The sequence below is a fragment of the Galeopterus variegatus genome, unplaced genomic scaffold (genome assembly GCF_000696425.1).
Source record: "Galeopterus variegatus unplaced genomic scaffold, G_variegatus-3.0.2 Scaffold5910, whole genome shotgun sequence".
Taxonomy (NCBI): domain Eukaryota; kingdom Metazoa; phylum Chordata; class Mammalia; order Dermoptera; family Cynocephalidae; genus Galeopterus; species Galeopterus variegatus.
Window position 1 is genome coordinate 11,554 of NW_007732021.1, and position 17,403 is coordinate 28,956.

General features: G+C 40.2%; 1 protein-coding gene across 1 annotated transcript in view; it reads left to right on the forward strand.

Moving 5' to 3' along the window:
• Positions 1–961: 961 nt before the first annotated feature.
• The window catches only part of REPS2 (RALBP1 associated Eps domain containing 2), a gene marked incomplete at its 3' end in the record, with an annotated part of 123,504 nt that continues 107,062 nt past the window's right edge, over positions 962–17,403 (forward strand). Inside the window, exons 1-3 of the mRNA XM_008590179.1 lie at positions 962–1,105; positions 3,248–3,371; positions 7,170–7,267. Coding sequence (XP_008588401.1) covers positions 977–1,105; positions 3,248–3,371; positions 7,170–7,267 — 351 coding nt within the window. The remainder of the gene's footprint in view (positions 1,106–3,247; positions 3,372–7,169; positions 7,268–17,403) is intronic.

A 17,403-nucleotide genomic window follows, 5' to 3' on the forward strand; every position in this document is an offset into this window, starting at 1 on the left:
GCTGTGTGATTGTGTGTGATCTGCTGTGCTGAGAACTAGAAGTGTGCCAAAGCATCATTTCCATCTTCAGGATAGTTTTGTGAGAAATTTGAAGGATAAGTAAATATACCAGACTGTTGCATTTCAGCTCTTTGTAGCATTGTGAGTGGCTAATGGTTTTGACAGTAGAATCTAGCTGAATGTTAGATTGATTGCTCTAACTTGATACCATTTTCCTTATTCTGTTATAAAAAGACAACCAGAGATTGAGTGTGAAAATTCCTTGAAGAATAACATAGGGTGAGAAACTGTTCTACCCAGTAAATTTGCCCTAGGAATGAGGGACTTTTTTTTCTGTAGGGTACTGGTTACAAGTCACCTTGCCTGAGTCCAAACCCTGGCTCCGCCACAGATGTGTTATGTGATCTTGGGGACGTTACTTAGCCCATACATATCTCTTTTCACATCTGTAATGGGAGGATAATGATAGTTTTATCTTGCAGAGGTGTTGTGAGGATTAAATAAGTTAATATTTGCAGATCCTTAATACTGTGCCTGGCATATTTAAGCACTATGTAAGTTTTACCTGCTACCATTTGCCACTTATTACTGTATTTATGTAATGTCATATCCTTTTTCTTGGTGCTGGACTAAAGGATAAAGAAGGAGATCAGTGTCAAACCTGAATTTGTTCTGCAATGATTCGGCAACATTGAAAAATGTTAAGCCTTGCATGACAACTGTGATAGGTTGAAAAAAAGAAAAAAAAAGAAAAATGTTAAGCCAGAATACCTTGGTTAAACCGTAGCATTTTTCTGTCATGACATTATTATAGGAATCTGTATTGTCTAAATCAAAATTTAATCTATATTTAGTGCTCTGGAATTTTTCCTCAAAAATGATTCATCTTTTGGCTATTGAGTTCCCTTTTTTGCAGTTTTTAAATAAAGTAAGCTTCTCTGATTCTGGTCCTAAAGAATTGCCTCTGCCTCGCTTTATGATGTCAAAGAACGATGGTGAGATACGATTTGGGAACCTGGCTGAGCTGCATGGAACTAAGGTTCAAATTCCATATTTAACCACGGAAAAAAATTCTTTCAAAAGAATGGACGATGAGGATAAACAGGTAAACAGTCTGATCAGGCATGTTCATTTGATTCTGACCATGAAACCTCACATAGCAGGGCCTCATCTGCTGTTAAGCTTCCAGCAAATCTCACCATATGGAGCACAATTATAGACTTGGAAGTGAGCCAGTAAAGTTTCTTTGCAGCAAGAAAAAGAGGCTGACGCGTAGGTATTACCATGAGCCACCCACAGGCCCTTTATAGAACCTAATTTAATGTAGAATTGTGTCTAAAATCAGGCTGCTGATTTAATACACTTATTTGATTTCTCTAGGGCAGTCATTTTCTAAATGGGTTCTTTGAAATGTAACTTCCAGGAGTTTTTAATAGGTCCTCTCCTCTAAAAAGAAGTCTGGAGAAAAGGATTCTGTGGTTAAATATGTTTGGAGAATGCTGCTTCATATCCTATTCTTGGGGGAAAGACTAAATTCTCAGTCTTGGAAATTCACAGTGCACATTAGCACAGAAAAGGCCTGAGAAGTCCTGCAGTAAAGGGACCTGGAGATCTTTGTTTACTAAATTTCTTTCACCAGGAATCCTTTCTTGGGGAACATGTTTGGAATGCCATCTTGGGAAATGCTACCATTGCCTATTTAGCAGGTTTGGAACCAGAATAGGGAGGATGGGCTTTTAAAATTAAACCACTAATTGCCGTAGTCAGGTGGTGATTGGTAGAGACAATAGTATAAAATCCCAGAAGAATGGGCATGTCAAGAAGAGGTAAATAGTCTACACATTAGCAAACTCCGAGGGCATCAAGGTGCAGCTCATACTTCTAATAGACTGAATCATGCAGATAAGTCAAATTATATTTGATGTAGTGTTTTCTATAAGGTAAAGAAATTTGTTATATTTTAGGAAGACTTGAATCAAAGTGTTTTAAAAATACAGTGAATATTAACAGATTATGTTGGAAAACTAACATGGCTCATCCTGATAATGTTGGATATATGAGGTATTGCTACAAAGCTTTATCTTTACAGTTAAGGGAGGTATAGACATCCTGTTATACAATTCCATGTACTGTTGCTTTCGTAATTCGGACATATTTTAAACCAGTTCTTCAGGGACATATTGAAAAAGGAGGGGGGTATAGGAATTTTCAGACAATGTTCTTTGATGTGTTTTCCCTCCAGCATTTGGAGAGGAACAAGGACCCACTGTCCCATGGTGGCTGATGCCCCAGGAAATTTTCAGGCCCAGTCCCTGGCTGTGTGAATGAAGACACATCCTTTCAGTTCAGTCTGGGTTTATGCTAGTCCCACCCAATCCATGAGTGTGAGAGCTCATACTGCAGAGAAGATATATTTATCTTTTCCTTGAAGAAGAGTATTTGATCAGCATCTTAGGTTGCATATTCTCTTTAGACTAAGGGAGCCTATAATAGTCTCTGTGTTGATAAAAAGCACTGTTTCCTTGTAACTTGGGTCCATAGTTACAAGCCTGTTGGTAGTATTAAAAAAAAAAAAAAAAGGAGGAAACCTAGCAGCAGGTAAAGTTGCTTACCTTGCCTAGGGTCCTACATCGGGTTAATATTCAAATTGGGATTCAAATTGTAGCTTGTTAAGTCTTCATCTTAGTATTTAGGAGTAGGCTAGTTGGAGTGGTTTGCCCATCATGAATTGCAATCTCTCAGTGTAAAAAGAAAAAAAAAAGCTGGCATTTTACTTTGGCATAGTAAGCTCCAAGAATATTTAGCATTAAGCATTTAAAAACATATTTTAATATTCATATTTGCTGGAAGACTTTAAGTATAAATCCAAGAAATAGGATTCTTTATTAATGAACAAAAATGGAATCTATCCACAAAGAGGTCACAATTGGGAGGTATGGATATTATTTCATGTGATCATTGTCTTTCATTTTCCACAGGAAAATATTACTGGAATAACTGAAAATGTTTCAGGATTGTTTTAGTAATCTAGGTAACTCAGCACTGGTGAGACTATTCTCTGGGAGATTTTTGAATCCTCAGACACTGCTTTTTAACCGTGCTGCATTTTTGAGAAAACGTTTCCCCCCATTAGTTAAATCAGCCAGGTCACCAGCAGTAGAGTTGCGTTATGCTTCCTAACTGCAGCTTGGAACACCAGGCTTCTCAAGTGGTCGCCTCTGAACTCTGCTCTGGTTCTTTGAAGCAGGAAACACAGTCTCCCACGATGTCACCCCTCGCCTCCCCTCCTTCTTCCCCGCCTCATTACCAGAGGGTGCCCTTGAGCCATGGCTACAGCAAACTGCGGAGCGGCACAGAACAGATGCATCCAGGTAAGAGGCGACCTGGGGGCCAGCTGTCCCAAGCAGTGTCTTACAGACTCCTTAATCTACCAGGCAGCAATGCCACCAGCTGCTTAATTTCTGGATTTAATTACCCCTGTCTTTGGGAACATGCCTCAATTTAATTTTATGCTGTCAAGCAAGGTCTTTAAAAAAATGAACTTAAACATATCTCAGTAATGCTTTGTCTCCTAGACACTAATTCATCTTTAGACTTGCAAGCAACTATTTAGATGATTTAATCTTTCATTTACAGATTTCATTAAACAGGAACATAGCATGTTAAAGGTTTGTGTTTTTTTGGAATTGTTATTCCTTTCTGCAAATATACCAAACATATTATATTATAACTGCTTTTATGAGATTTCTTAAAAATGTAACTGTGCAAAAGAAAGAGTTAATCCAACCTTTAAAGACTGAGTATATAAAAGAAGATATTTAGCTCTTGTGTTTTGGAATAAGAATAAAGGAAATGCTAGGGATAGCATTTTGCTGAGAAGTATGTAATGTGCACAATTGTGAGGTTGCCTGCTTGCTCACATTTATGCTCTGCTGGCCGTGTTAGTGGTAAAATGCATTAGTTAGTTTTGAGGATGACTTGCAGAGTTGGCTGCCCAGGCTGCAGTGCTTAAAGCTCCATAAATTCACTTCAGCATCTTGTCCTCCTGGGATTCAGGCTTCTAGTTTAAGATATGACCAATTAAAGGTATTCTAGAATTGGGTATCTGTAACCCCCCTTTTTTGTTTTCTGCACTGTGGCTGAAAATGACCCAGTTTCTGCTGGTTTTTACTGCATTGAAAATAGTGGTGACTTCTAGAGGGGCACAGAAATAAAAATGTGTGCTAGGCTGAACTAAAGAGAGGCTGTAATCTTGCAGAGAGAAGCAGGTATGGTGTGATGGAAATAGCTTTTGATTGGAATCAGAAGGTGGGGTTTCTGAGACTAGCTGTAGGTCTCTGGGCAAGCCATTTAACTTCTCTGAGCCGTGATTTCCTCTCCTCTTTTAAAATGGAGTAACAGTGTCCTATAGGGGTATTATGAGGATTAAGTGAGAGCAGGAGTGTAAAATCTGTTTGGAAATTAAGTCCTATGCAAATACAAGATCTGCTGCTAATGGATAGTAACAAAAAAATCACTCTCCTGCAACTTGAATATTCCATTGGTGTCTGAAACTAAAAGGGATTGATTTCCCTATGTTTAGAAGTCGATTTTTTTTTCTACTTCAAATCTTATTTAGGTTTAGAAGTTGATTTTTTTAATTTACAGGTAAATCTGTTTTTGTTATACTGAGTCAGCCTATCACCAACTTCTGTCTTTGGTACTCCTTAAAAAAAACTTGTCAGTACTCTATCTCCTTCATGCCTCATTCCCTCTTCATTCCATCTAATTGGGCTTCCGTTCCTCCATTGGCAAGGAAGGAGCCTACTTCTCTCCGTCTTTTTTAACAGCAGCCTATGCCAAAGCTGTCCATACCTTTATTTCTTTTTATACTTCTTTTAAGTGAGGTAAAATGTATGTATGATAAAATGCAATTTGAGTTTTAACAAATGGGTATGCCCATGTAGCCACTACTTAGATCAAGAATAGAACGTTTCCATTATGCCAGATATGCCCCTCTCCAGTCATCTTTCCCTCAGCATAATGGTTGAAATTTATCCATATTGTTGTATCAGTAGCTTATTCCTTTTTATCATTCAGTAGTATTCCATTGTATGCATGGAATTTATACAATTTAATAATCATTTTACCGCTGATGGACATTTGAGTTGTTTCCAGTGTTTGGCTATTCTGAGTAAGGGTACTTACTATAAACATTCGTGTATGAGTCTTTTTGTGACATAAGCTGTCATTTTCCTAGCACCTATGAGTGGAATCACTGGGTCTTAGGTGAATAAGAAACTGACAAAAAGTTCCAATTTGACACCAGAGTGATGTAATCTTCAGGGTCTTTTTTATACTCCTTCCTTGGAGAAAGATGGTACTTCTAGCTCCTCATAACCTCTTCCAGGGGATTGAAGAATTGTTTGTTTTGCACTGAGTTACATGCTTTGGGTTTCATTTGGGAGGAAAGAGAGTTGAGGTGATAATACCTACCTTTTTATCTCCTAAGTTCAGATCCAATTGAGGAATGAGCCAGAAGTCAGACTGATGATGGCCTGTATATCACCATTGTTACTAATATAGCTGATCAGAGGACACGTCTTAGATTTGTGACTGGATGGGCTTCAGACACTCATCTTTCCAGTCATAGGCAGGCATGACCAGCCCAGGCTTCCCACATGAGTAGGAAGAGAATATCTCCCTCTCCAAATATGACCCCCACGTAGCTAAGTCTTCATCCAAGCCTTACAGTTGAGATATATCTGTCTTTTCCAAGGGAAGGCCCTTGTAGGTGAGGGACTAGAGCCAAGGTGGCCTTCTCCTGCATGTCTCCCCTGGCAGTAGAAGCCCCTTCCTTCTTATGGGAAGCTTTTGTTCATGACCACTAGGATCCCAGTCATGCTACCTACAGTTTACTGTGTTTAAAACCTTTCCACATGGTGCATTTGGCATTAAGGGTTTAATTCTGTGTTCTATCACTATGGAGTGATTTAAAAAAAATTCTTCTTCTCAAAAGACAATGCCTGCCTACCAGCTGAGACTTACTCTTTAAGATTTGGATTATGTGCTCTTTATGTTTCTTTTGCAGTTTTTATATTTTTATCCATTCTTAGGTTCTCAAAAATCCACTTAATGGTTTGCCAGGCAATCATTTGATATTTTTAATGTGTGTTAATGTATTTTGATGTGTTATAATGTTGTGTTCCAGTTGCTAGGAAGAAATACATAAAGCAGATGTGAGCCCAAGACTGGTTTATTGTACTTGATGTGCTATCGTTGTACCTTCTTTAGTTTAAAAGGATCGAACTATGCTAAATATGGTGCTCTCACAGGCTGCTTTACTCTCCACCTAATTTTATTTATAAGTAAGCTACAGAAAGAAAGTTTTGTACTTATTTAAATATTTTCAAAACCTCAAACTGCTAACTTACAGAGATGAGAAATGGTTTCAGCTTGGGTTATAATTTTCTCCTTTCTGTTGTAGCTGAATACTGCCTTGTTATGTTTAACTGTCTCCCTACAATATTGGCAAGGTCGTTATTAAGTTTTCTGGAAGTAAAAAGAGTAAAAAAATACATCCATTTTTATGGCTTAAAAACTTTTCTAAAAGGCAGCAAAATTATTTCTAAATAGTTTGGCTTTAATAGTAGAATACTAAACAAAATACATTTATTCACCTTTATTTTTCTCTACTTGGTTTTATATTCTGTCTGGTAAGGAAGACAGTGCCATTTATTTTTCAAAAATAAACAAAATAAACGATAATATTCTTAGTGTTCAAAATGCATATTAGTTTTTTTCTTTGGGGAGTGGATGATGAATGGAAGACATTTAAATCGGGGGGTATATATAGAATTTACCTTATATTTAGAATTTGAATGCTTATAACATGGCACTATCCTAGCTACTCTTGTTTTCTGTCCCAGTTGAGGTTCTCACTATTTTTAACCTAATGTAAATATTTTTCTGCCTTATCATGAATTGGTTCACTGTCTTTAGATTGTTCAGTGAAATTGTGATCAAGAGCATCAGGGTTTGTCTGTTCTAGGTGGCCATATAAGCATGTACTCTAACTGTTTTGTCAATTTTTCCCCGAAAAGCAGACACTGTATCCGTTTTAGTGTGAAGTCATAATTTTGGGGTGGAATCTTTGTATACCTTGTTGCCTTTCCCGTCTGCTTTTTCAGCTCCTTATGAAGCGAGACAACCCCTTGTCCAACCAGAGGGACCCTCATCAGGGGGCCCAGGAGCCAAGCCCCTTCGGCATCAGGCTTCACTTATCCGGGTAAGTGATGATGTGGGGTTATGCCAATGGCAGAGTAGAAACAAGCTTTGGGCTTTGGAGACATGGCTTTTTGATGGGCCCTCTTTTTCATTGCAAGGAAGATATAAAACTACCTCTTAATGTAAATATTGTACTTCATGTTCTGTTGCTTGTATATTTTCCTAAATCTTTTCTACTATGTATGTTTCTATCCCTTCTCAGTGTTTCTAGAATAAACCAGGCTGGTTCTTTATCTTTATTATGTCTAAAATGTCCTTCCACCTTCATCTACATAATTATTAGGCACCTCATTCAGGAGAAATTCACTTTTTCTGAAGAATGCTATCTTGTCTCTGCCTTATTCTTTATTACTCATTCGGTGCATACTTAACTATTTTTCATTTGTTTTGTGCCTCCAGTTACGTGATAAACTTTTGGAAGGCAGAGGTAGTTCTTCTGTATTCTCTTTCAGTGCCTAGGCCAATGTTGTTTGGAGAACAGTTATTTTTACAAGTGGCAGCAACTACTATTTCCTATATGTAATAGATACAGAGGAAACGTTATGGCAAAAACACAGGTGATATCTCAGTTTCTTCTGGCTGTACCACAGCTTAGACAATTTCAGTTTCCATTTCTCCAGTATTTTTCTTTGGATAGAGCTTTTATTTTTTTCTGTGTCTGCAGCTGTAGTTTTGTATAATATCTCTGAGTCCTGTGCTGAGGAAGTAATTTCCTCAAAGGAGGGTGTGTGTGTGTGAGGGTGTGTGTGTGTGTGTGTGTGTGTGTCTGCATGACAGAAATTACAAAAAATAACTGGGTTTACTGTTTGACGCTAAAGAGGAAGTGGGGTAGTTTGTATAGCATTTCAATTGTATAACTCAGAAAGAAGGATCATTTATGCACAGGCAGTTTTATTCAAAATAGAAAGATGGTTTCAGACACTCTAATGAAGTGGGCTGTTAGTCTGGAACAGAATAGACAAGGTCTGAGGAAAATCCTGGTGTTCACTGAATACCTTCTGCCTTCTGGGGGTGGGCACTGTGTTACACATGGTGCAGAACTTGATCTTCTAAGGTGGTACTCTGTGTGCAAAGAATTTTCTTAAAGATAATAATTTAGCCATATGGTATATATTTATATTTAATGATTCCTACAACTATAAAATCTAGGTGCTGCTATGTCTATTAGTATAGATGAATTGACTGTGGCTTAGAGAGATGTCAAGTAGCTGGTCTGTTTCATTCTTAATTAGTAATGGTAGAGCTAGAATTTGAATCTAGGCCTGTCCAATGTCAAAACCTGTACTTTAAAATATTTTGCTCTGCATTAGAGTCCCATATTACAAGGAGGCTGGGTTCTAGAGTTGCTGCATAAACAAATGTTGGGTGTACTGAAATGTATTCTTAAAAATCCCTTGTTGGTACCACAAAAGAGAACCAAGATGCCATTCTCTCCTAGGGCCAGTACAGCTCACTTTTACGCCCATGTTGAAATAGCTGTTTCTTCAGCTGAGCTCCAGATGTAGTAGTTGGCTGCATTCAGAGATCCTGTGGTACAAAAAATGTGCCTTTAAACAAGAGAATCACACACATCATGGAGTGATATTTACATTAGGAAAGGTATTGGAGGGACTTGGATTCATCCCAAAACTCTCCAGGGTGTGGCTGTGCAGGGTCCTGCAGAGTGTGTTCTGGCTCTGTAGGGAACAAATCCTGAATGGTTAGAATAATGGTCAAGCAAGCAATGCATCCTGAGCTTTGCAGTGGTAGAACTGGGCTTGACAGACCCTTTCTACCTAGCCCCCTGGATGGGATAGCTGTGCACACTCACTTGGATTGGTGCCCTGTGACTTCTAATCTCTAGGTCCCCTTTTCTGCTGACAAACAATGCTTCTTGATCCCTTCACTCAACTAATATTTAGTGCACACCTATTAAGTGCCAGGTACTGTGTTGAGAATACAAAAATGAGGTATAACACTAGCAGTCGCTGCTCTCGTGGAGCTTACAGGCTATTGGAGGAGATGGTCATTAGCCACACCATCATTAAGTAAATGCATAATTATGATAAGTGGTGTGAATAGAAATTACACTGTGCTTTGAGGATGAAAAATGGGGGTGGGGTGTGATCTAGCCTTGATGGTCAAGGAAGACTTCTAGAGGGGAATAACATTTGAGTTGAAATGGGAATGATACATAGGTGTCAACCAGGTGAGGGAGCGAGAATCAAGGAGCAAGCAAGAAGATAGACAAAGACATTTTCTATGTGCCTAACATTTTATATACATCTTTTCTTTCAATGCTCACAGCTATCTTATGAGGTAATTACTGTTGTTATCCCGCTTTTCAGATGACAGAATCTGAAGTTTAAAGATTTTATTTAATTTACCTAAGGTTACAGGTAGGAAGTGGTATGGCTGGACACGATTCCTTGGTCTCTGGCTCAGGAGCCAGATGGATGGTGATGTCATCTCTTTATATAGGAAGCCCTGAATGAAACACTGTTGTTGGGGAAAGATCATGAGTTCAGTGTTAGATGTCAGGAATTGAGCTTTTGAGATAGCCCAGAGTAAATATCAGAATTGGTAGGTTATATCGGTCTGGAGCTTTGGGGAGAGGCAAGGCTGGGTATAGGTATTTGGCAGCAGTTGGACATCAGGAGGGCTTGCGGTATAGTGCAGAAAAAACCAGACAGGTTCTTGCCCAGGTCCAGCCAAACTCTGTGACCTTGGGAAAATTCCTTCTCTTTTCTGTAACATGAATATCTTGGAATGGATTTAACAGTCCATTGTAAGAATCTGCAACAGTGTGATTCTCTTAATGTTTGTTTGGTATTAGGGGAGGTCCCCTCCATGTCCAGTTCCGAGCATGACCTTCTGTTTAAGATGAGAGCACAGGGCCTTTCTTACTCAGGACAGCAGTCTGTGGTTTTCATGGCTGATGTGTTTTTCTTTCATCAGTTCTTAGGTTTCCTTCGTGTGCCTGTCAACTTAGTTTGGCTGGACTCCATGTTCCAGAAAGAAAAATGCCAATCTGAATTAGTCATGTAAATGAGGGGATTTGAAGTGAAGGTTCTTGGTGGTAGGGGATTATTAGGTATGGTGCAAGGTTAGGCTGGGGTGACTAATTCCCCTCATGTTGCCATGTTAATGTGCTGATGACAACCTTCTCTCTTTCTTCTAGCTTCCTCTGTGGCTTTGTGTTCAAGTCTTTCCTTCCTGATTAGAAGGAGGCATGGCCTTTGGGTCCTGGGGGAAGACTTTAGGGACCCCCGGCCAGTGCTGTTGCAGTCCATGGACTTGGCATTTTAGAGGTCTTATGCCAAATTCAGTGTCCAAATATTGGAATGATTTTTTTTGCTTAATATTTGAGAAACTTCACATTATTGTTCAAGTGTTGGATTTTTTTTTCCCTTTGAAATTTCAGGTACTAAGCATATCCTATGTAATAGTGGTTTGTAAAGAAATTATGTCTTCCTTCCTGTTTCATCTGTTATCATGTATTTAGAGGTCATTTTGTGGTTTACTTTTCACAAGTTATCCTAAACATCTAGATGATATAGTCATTTGTAATTCTGCTGGGATTTAGGAATTGTACCTTCTGCTCCCACTATACTCCACTGCCTCTGTTTTTGCCAGGATTGTCAGAAATCACCTTGTGTTAAGTTGTTGTCTTATTTGACTTCTTGGCAGCTTTTGACACTGACCACCTTGAAATGCTCTCATCATTTGGTGTCCGTGATGCCATATCCTCCTGCTTTTCCTCCTGCTTTTCCTTCCTGCTTCTTTGACTACCTCTTTATAATCTTCCTTTTCAGTCCTCCTTCCTCTGCGTGTTGGTGATCCCTGGGCCCACTCCTTGCTCTACTTACCCTTTAGCTCCGTGGATGCTGATGACCACATATCTCCATCTGCCAGACATCTTTCCATGAATATCCCATTGGCCCCTTCAACTGACACGTCTTTTCCACAAAACCAGCTTTCATCCTGGCTCCATCTGCCCGTTAACACAGACTGGAATACTGGTGATTGTCTTTGACTCCTCTCTCACCCCTTATACCCGTTCACTTACTAAGTCCTTTCCATTTCACTGTCCAAGTAACTCTCTTGTCTGTCCTTCCCTCTGTACTCCTTGGTTCAGGCCATTATTCTTTGTCACCGAATCTATTTGCCTCTAACTCTTCTTGCTTCCACTTTTGCCCTCTTCTAATCCATTATCCTCACTGCATAAAGGGTTCCTGGAACAATCTAAAAGAAGCAGGCAATCCTGGTTGCCTCTGAGAGGAGAAATCAGTAACAACCAGACTCCCATCCATCTGGCTGAGTTTAACAGAGAAATGAGCAGACGGGCAATGAACCATTGTTTTTTAAGAATAAAAAAATGGATGGGGCCAGCCCGGTGGCGCACTGCTACAGTGTGCCGCTTGGGAGCGCGGTGGCGCTCCCGCCGAGGGTTCGGATCCCACATACAGACCGGCGGCCGCTCACTGGCTGAGCGAGGTGTGTGCGCAACACCGAGGGTTGCGATCCCGTTGCCGGTCCCAGTCCAGTATGGGCGTGACACTGAGGGTTGCGATCCATTCCCGGTCACGAAAAAAGGAAAAAAAAAAAAAAAAGAATAAAAAAATGGAAGGCTGGCCAGTTAGCTCATGTGGTGTTATAACACCAAAGTTTAGGGTTTGATCCCTGTACCAGCCAGCTGCCAAAAAAAAAAAAAAAAGAATAAAAAAATGGAAGGCTGGCCAGTTAGCTCATGTGGGGTTATAACACCAAAGTTTAGGGTTTGATCCCTGTACCAGCCAGCTGCCAAAAAAAAAAAAAAAAGAAAAAGAAAGAAAATGGACACATCACATGTACTAGAAAGTATCAGAAAACTCTCACACTTCATGTTATCAATGGAGCAAAAAGCATAGATGAATTAAGACAAAGGAGAAAACAAAGGAGGCAAAAGTGGAAATAAAAAGTAAGATTCCCACATAGAGAACACTGGAAATGTGGGAAATGACCAGTGGCTCTGCACAGCTAGAGAATGGAGGCAGAGGAGCAGTAAACTATTGTGGCTGAAGAGGTAAGCAGGGGCCAAATACCAGGGCCCTGTGAGCTGCATTCCAGAAACTGGATGACATGCTAAGAGCAATGGGCAGAGAGTGATGGGCTTCAATCAAGTCAGTAGGTGACAAGTAACACATCATAAGGTCTGATGCATCTTGGTTGCAGTTGTGAATTGGTGTTTTTCTTGAAAAGACTTGGTGTCAATATATTTGAGCCAATCTTGCATTTCAGGGGCTGTAAGAAATGGCGCTGAGCTGGCTTTCCAGATACCCCTGTTACTGACAGCTTTGGGGGTTAATTTAGCTAACTCTAAGAACAGAGTAGGTGGCTCCGTGTCAAGAAGAAAATCAGTCATTTTTCCTCTCATCTCTAAAGTTGTCTGAGGTTCTTGGTGCGAGAAGGATATTGCAGGTAGTCTTTCTACTGCCTAGAAAAGAACCTCTGGACTTCATCATCTAGTTTCTCCTCCATGTAAGCTAGCCATTGAGCACATTTTCGTTTTTGTTTTCCCTTCTTAACCTTGGTCAATCTTTACACCAATGGCCTTCTACCTTACAATAGGCACACTGAGTCTCAGTTAAAAGAGGTTTAGATGAGAACCCTTTCTGAGGGGACTTTCTATGTTGTGGGCCTCTTCCTGTTTTCTGATTTAAAGCTAGGACCACCACTGTGAGTTTGGCCTCTTATCCTTCTGTTGATCCTTTAACTGATCCTGACTGAGAAAAATCTTATAGGCTACTTCCACTAGATGGGACCCTGGTAGGGTTAAGGCCCCATCCAGTTTTTGTTGGATATTGGGTGAATTTTGTCAGATAAAGGTTATAATAACAAATTGAGTATTTTCTAGATTATTTGGGTCCACATCTGTGTATTTCAGTAAGCCTCCAGAATCCGTTCCAGAAAAGTGGATTTTCATTAAGCTCCTGCCTCAATTCATGTATTTTATTCAGACTTTTGATTTTGGGCACCCCTTTCCACAATCCCACCAGTATGCATGCCCCAAAATGTTGGCTCCTACCGTCATCACTGTTGTCAGGGTCCCATTCAGGATTGTGGTAGGGGACAGCTTCCTCAGCACTGGCTCTTACCAGGTCACTGGGGTCCTTAGGGTGTAGTTGGTTGGATTCTTCCCTGGCTTTCTCCAGTACTAATTCCTCTGAGGTCAATAAAACAGTGAGAAGATTCTGTATGTCTGCCCAAGTAGGGTGGTGGGTGGTAAAAATAGAGTGGAAGAGTTCAGTCATTTTAGTAGGAACCTCCCAATAAGTGGGGTTGTTTTGTTTCTAGTTATAAAGGTGAGAGGTAGTAAAAGGACTGTATACCCACATCATTCTAGCTGGTTGTCCATCTTCATTTAATTTACCTATGGGCATTTGTCTTAAGGGATATAGCACCACTGTGGAAGAGGGCCCCTGGCCAAACTGCATACCCTTTTGGGTATGAGAGGGTGAGACAATGTTCTCAGTCAGGCCAGATTCCTTTCCTTTGAGTAGATCTGTGGATAGCTATAAAGTTGGAGTCTATACTCCAGTTCCCTTAATATTATAGGGTGGAGGTTCATTAGGGGTAGCAATCTGTGGCTTTTAGTTGGTGGCTGTGTACCTGCTTTTTGTGGGTCCCTGGCTGGCACTGGAATCAAGATGGATGCCGGCTGAGAACATGACCAGGAACCGGATCAGGCAGATATGCCTGGACAGGTAAAGGATGAGGAGTGGAGGGGGTAATAGGGACAGATGGCATGGGAGTCTGTCTCTCAGTCTCTTGCTCCACAGGGGTGGAGGCAAGGGCCATTCATTTAGAGGATCTATCTGTGGAAGCAAAATCAGTTTCTTTTTCTTGTTTCAGAACTCCTCTGACCTTTGCATCAAAATTTACAATTTTCATGATCTGTTTTACTTTGATACAACAACATGAAAGATTGGCCATATGGAATCTCATCCCACTTACCCTGATTATGACAAAATAGATCCAATTGTAGAACTGTATTATAATTTAAACTTCCATTTACAGACCACTAATCCTGATCTCCCAATGTGTATTGTGGCCATGCATTATTACAAAAGAAAATCATATTCTTTTTTCATAGGCTCATAGCTATACTCAGCCCAATTTGTAATATACATCCTGGAGGACTAATAACTGGGATAGATGGTTGCTTTCCCATATCAGCTTACACAAACAACACACTTACCAAAGTACTATTCACAGCAAATAACACACTTACCAAAGTACTGTTCACAACAGACAGCACACTTACCAAAGTATTGTTCATAATAAATAGCACACTTACACATTGGCCTGTCAAATGAACCCCTGATGAGTCCTTATAACACTATGGGCAAAATACTGCAGACAGAATCCTCCAAATACTATACAACTGCCCAAGTGGGGTACCAAAAGGACTCACCTGTCTGAACCAGAAAATCCAATGCTTTCCTTTCTGGGCAAGTTACAGTTTTCCAAGTGCAAGTAGTGGGGGATGTCTGGGAAGCTGGGAATTTCTGGTCATGTCCTCCACCTATAAAGGGCCTAGGTGCTGCTTGGACAAGGCAGAAGTTTGCTTTCTCCAGAGGCCACCTGAGCTTTGCACTTCTTGGCCCCACGTTGGGCACCAAAACTTTGGTAACGAAAGAGTCCCGTAGGATTCCCCTTCAGCCAACAGGCGAGAGGCCAACTTAGGGGAAACCCTGGCTTGGACCATGTGGGTCCAAGTGCTCACTGCTATAGGATTGCCAGACAGAATGTGAAGGAAAGCCTTTTTATTTTGGAAGACGTTGACTGGAGATACAGGATAAAGTCCCAACTGCCTCCCTGATCAACTGAGGGCAAGGATTTATATAGGTAAATGTACTGAGTGAAACAGGATGCTTTGAGAGATGTATTGGCCAAGACAGGATGCTTTGAGAGGTGTGTATAGGATGTTCAAGTGTGAGGGACAGCTGCTTCTTGCTTTTCGAGACAGGATGCTTTGAGAGATGTATTGGATGAGACAAGATGTCTGATTTTGATACATACTTAATCAGTAAGGGGAGCTATAAACAGAAAACAAAGTTGGTTCTATAGTGTATACGTGAGTGTGTGTGGGGTTTTCTACGCTTATACTTGCAATCTCATAATTGTTTGCAGATATACAGGATCAGTTCCTACAAATGGAATTATTGGGTAAAAATGTCTACACGTTTATAGTTTTTGATAGCAGTTTTCAAATTGGAGGCCGTAGCAATTTATGCACTTGCCAACAATGGATGAAAATGTCTATTTTCTTGTACCTTTGCAAGCACAACATGCTAAAAAATTTATAGATCTTTGACAATCCGATAGGTGAAAAATGATATTTCAGTGTAGTTTAATTAGTATATTTCTTTGTTAGTGAAGTGGAATATCTTTAGTTTACAAGTCATTTGTATTTCTGTTGGCTGTGAATTGCTTATTTATTCCTGTGCCCCTTTTTGGGGGGTTATTGGTGTTTTCTTATTGGTTTGTCATTCTTTGCAGCTGGTATCTCTTTTCCTTTGGATCAGAGATATGCTATGTAGTATGGGTGGAGAACTGCTCCTTGAATGTTTGAGAGGAGATCTCGGGCATCTGAGGTCCTTGAAGGAGGTTAGGGACCCCGGCTTCTTTTCAGTTCTAGAGAACCCCAGGCTTGCCTGTAACAGAAATTTCTTGTTTATATGATCATGGCAATAAAGTTGAGTTACTTAGTTTATGGGTAGAGATTAGAATTTAAAAATTCCTTTGTTAGAGATGGTAAATGTGAACACCGTGTGTGCACGTGTGTTGGCCTCTCAGCATCGCTCAGACAACTAAGTTCTCTTCCTCAGACTGAAATAGAAGGGAAGGAGGGAAGAGGCGTGTTTGTCTTTGTGTATAATGGGAAGAACTGGTTTGATACATTTAATAGGTATGTATGTGCTTTGTTCTTGACTTGTGATGTCATTTACCAGATTCATTCCCCATTTTATTTCAAACCCTTCCTGGAATTTTACATCATCTTCTAAGGAATAAAAGGTCGCTATGTCCTCTGCAGTTCTATTTTACTTAGTCTGTTGTAGGACCCAAGATACCAGAACGGGCACTATTACCACAAGGAGATCATATTTTTCATAGCATCAAGCCTCCTGTCTACTTACTTCCTTTACCTGCTTACAGTTCTTTTTCCGATTTTGTAGCCCTTATTTTTAAGGAAGGAAGCATTTTATTTCAACTGATGCTGAAGTTTAACTTTTTTCATCCTAAATCTTTTAAAGCTGTTTCTTACTGTATTCCTCAGGTGCTGGCTATGTACCCACATTTCTTAACAGTTAAAGAGATGTTAATTGCTTAGTTTCTTTGCTGGCAGGCACTTCTACATGAAAGCCAAAATGTTTTGTGTTACAGGATGGCAATATTAAAGAAATAATGGATCAGTGAAAGAAAAATGACTCCAGGAAATAAGAAGAGGGTACCTGGAATAGAAACGGAAGGATGTTCCTGGGGAAACAGACATTTATTCAGTACATATTAGGTCTGATTGGGGTGCTACCTTAAGGCCTTGCAAAATTTATGCTGAGACACAGGATATGGAGGGAGAAGGGTAAGATTGGTAGGCTGGTACAGAGTAGAATTTTAGCATCCTAGTGTCTATTTAGTTGTATTTCAACAGGTTGGTTAGACTATTGATGAAAGCAAATGAGCACATTTTATTCTTGGTGTCAGCATTGTTACTTTTCCCCACAAGGCGTTGGGCATTGCTTTAAGGGCTTATTATGGCTTAGAACTTCCCCGGTAATAGCGAGAGTCTACATTGATTTGGTAGACAGAAGTGCCTCTGATTTAGCCTCTCAGATGTAGCTGAAAACCCCTCATTGAACTCCTGGTCCCAGGAAGTACTTTGTAAAGCTGGAAAGGAGTGGTGTTTGTTTCCAGCTTATTCCTAGGACCTTGTGGTCTCAGTTATGTACTGAGCTATGAGTGTGGAAGCCTCCTTTGCAACGGTACCATTTCAGCCCCTAGGCCCTCAGTTTTCCCTCGATCGCAGGTGAGTAGGTAGTGTTATGCCCCCAATTGCCTGTCCCAACAGTAGTAATGACTATTGACTGAGTGTGTATTTGGTCCCAGTGCTGTGCT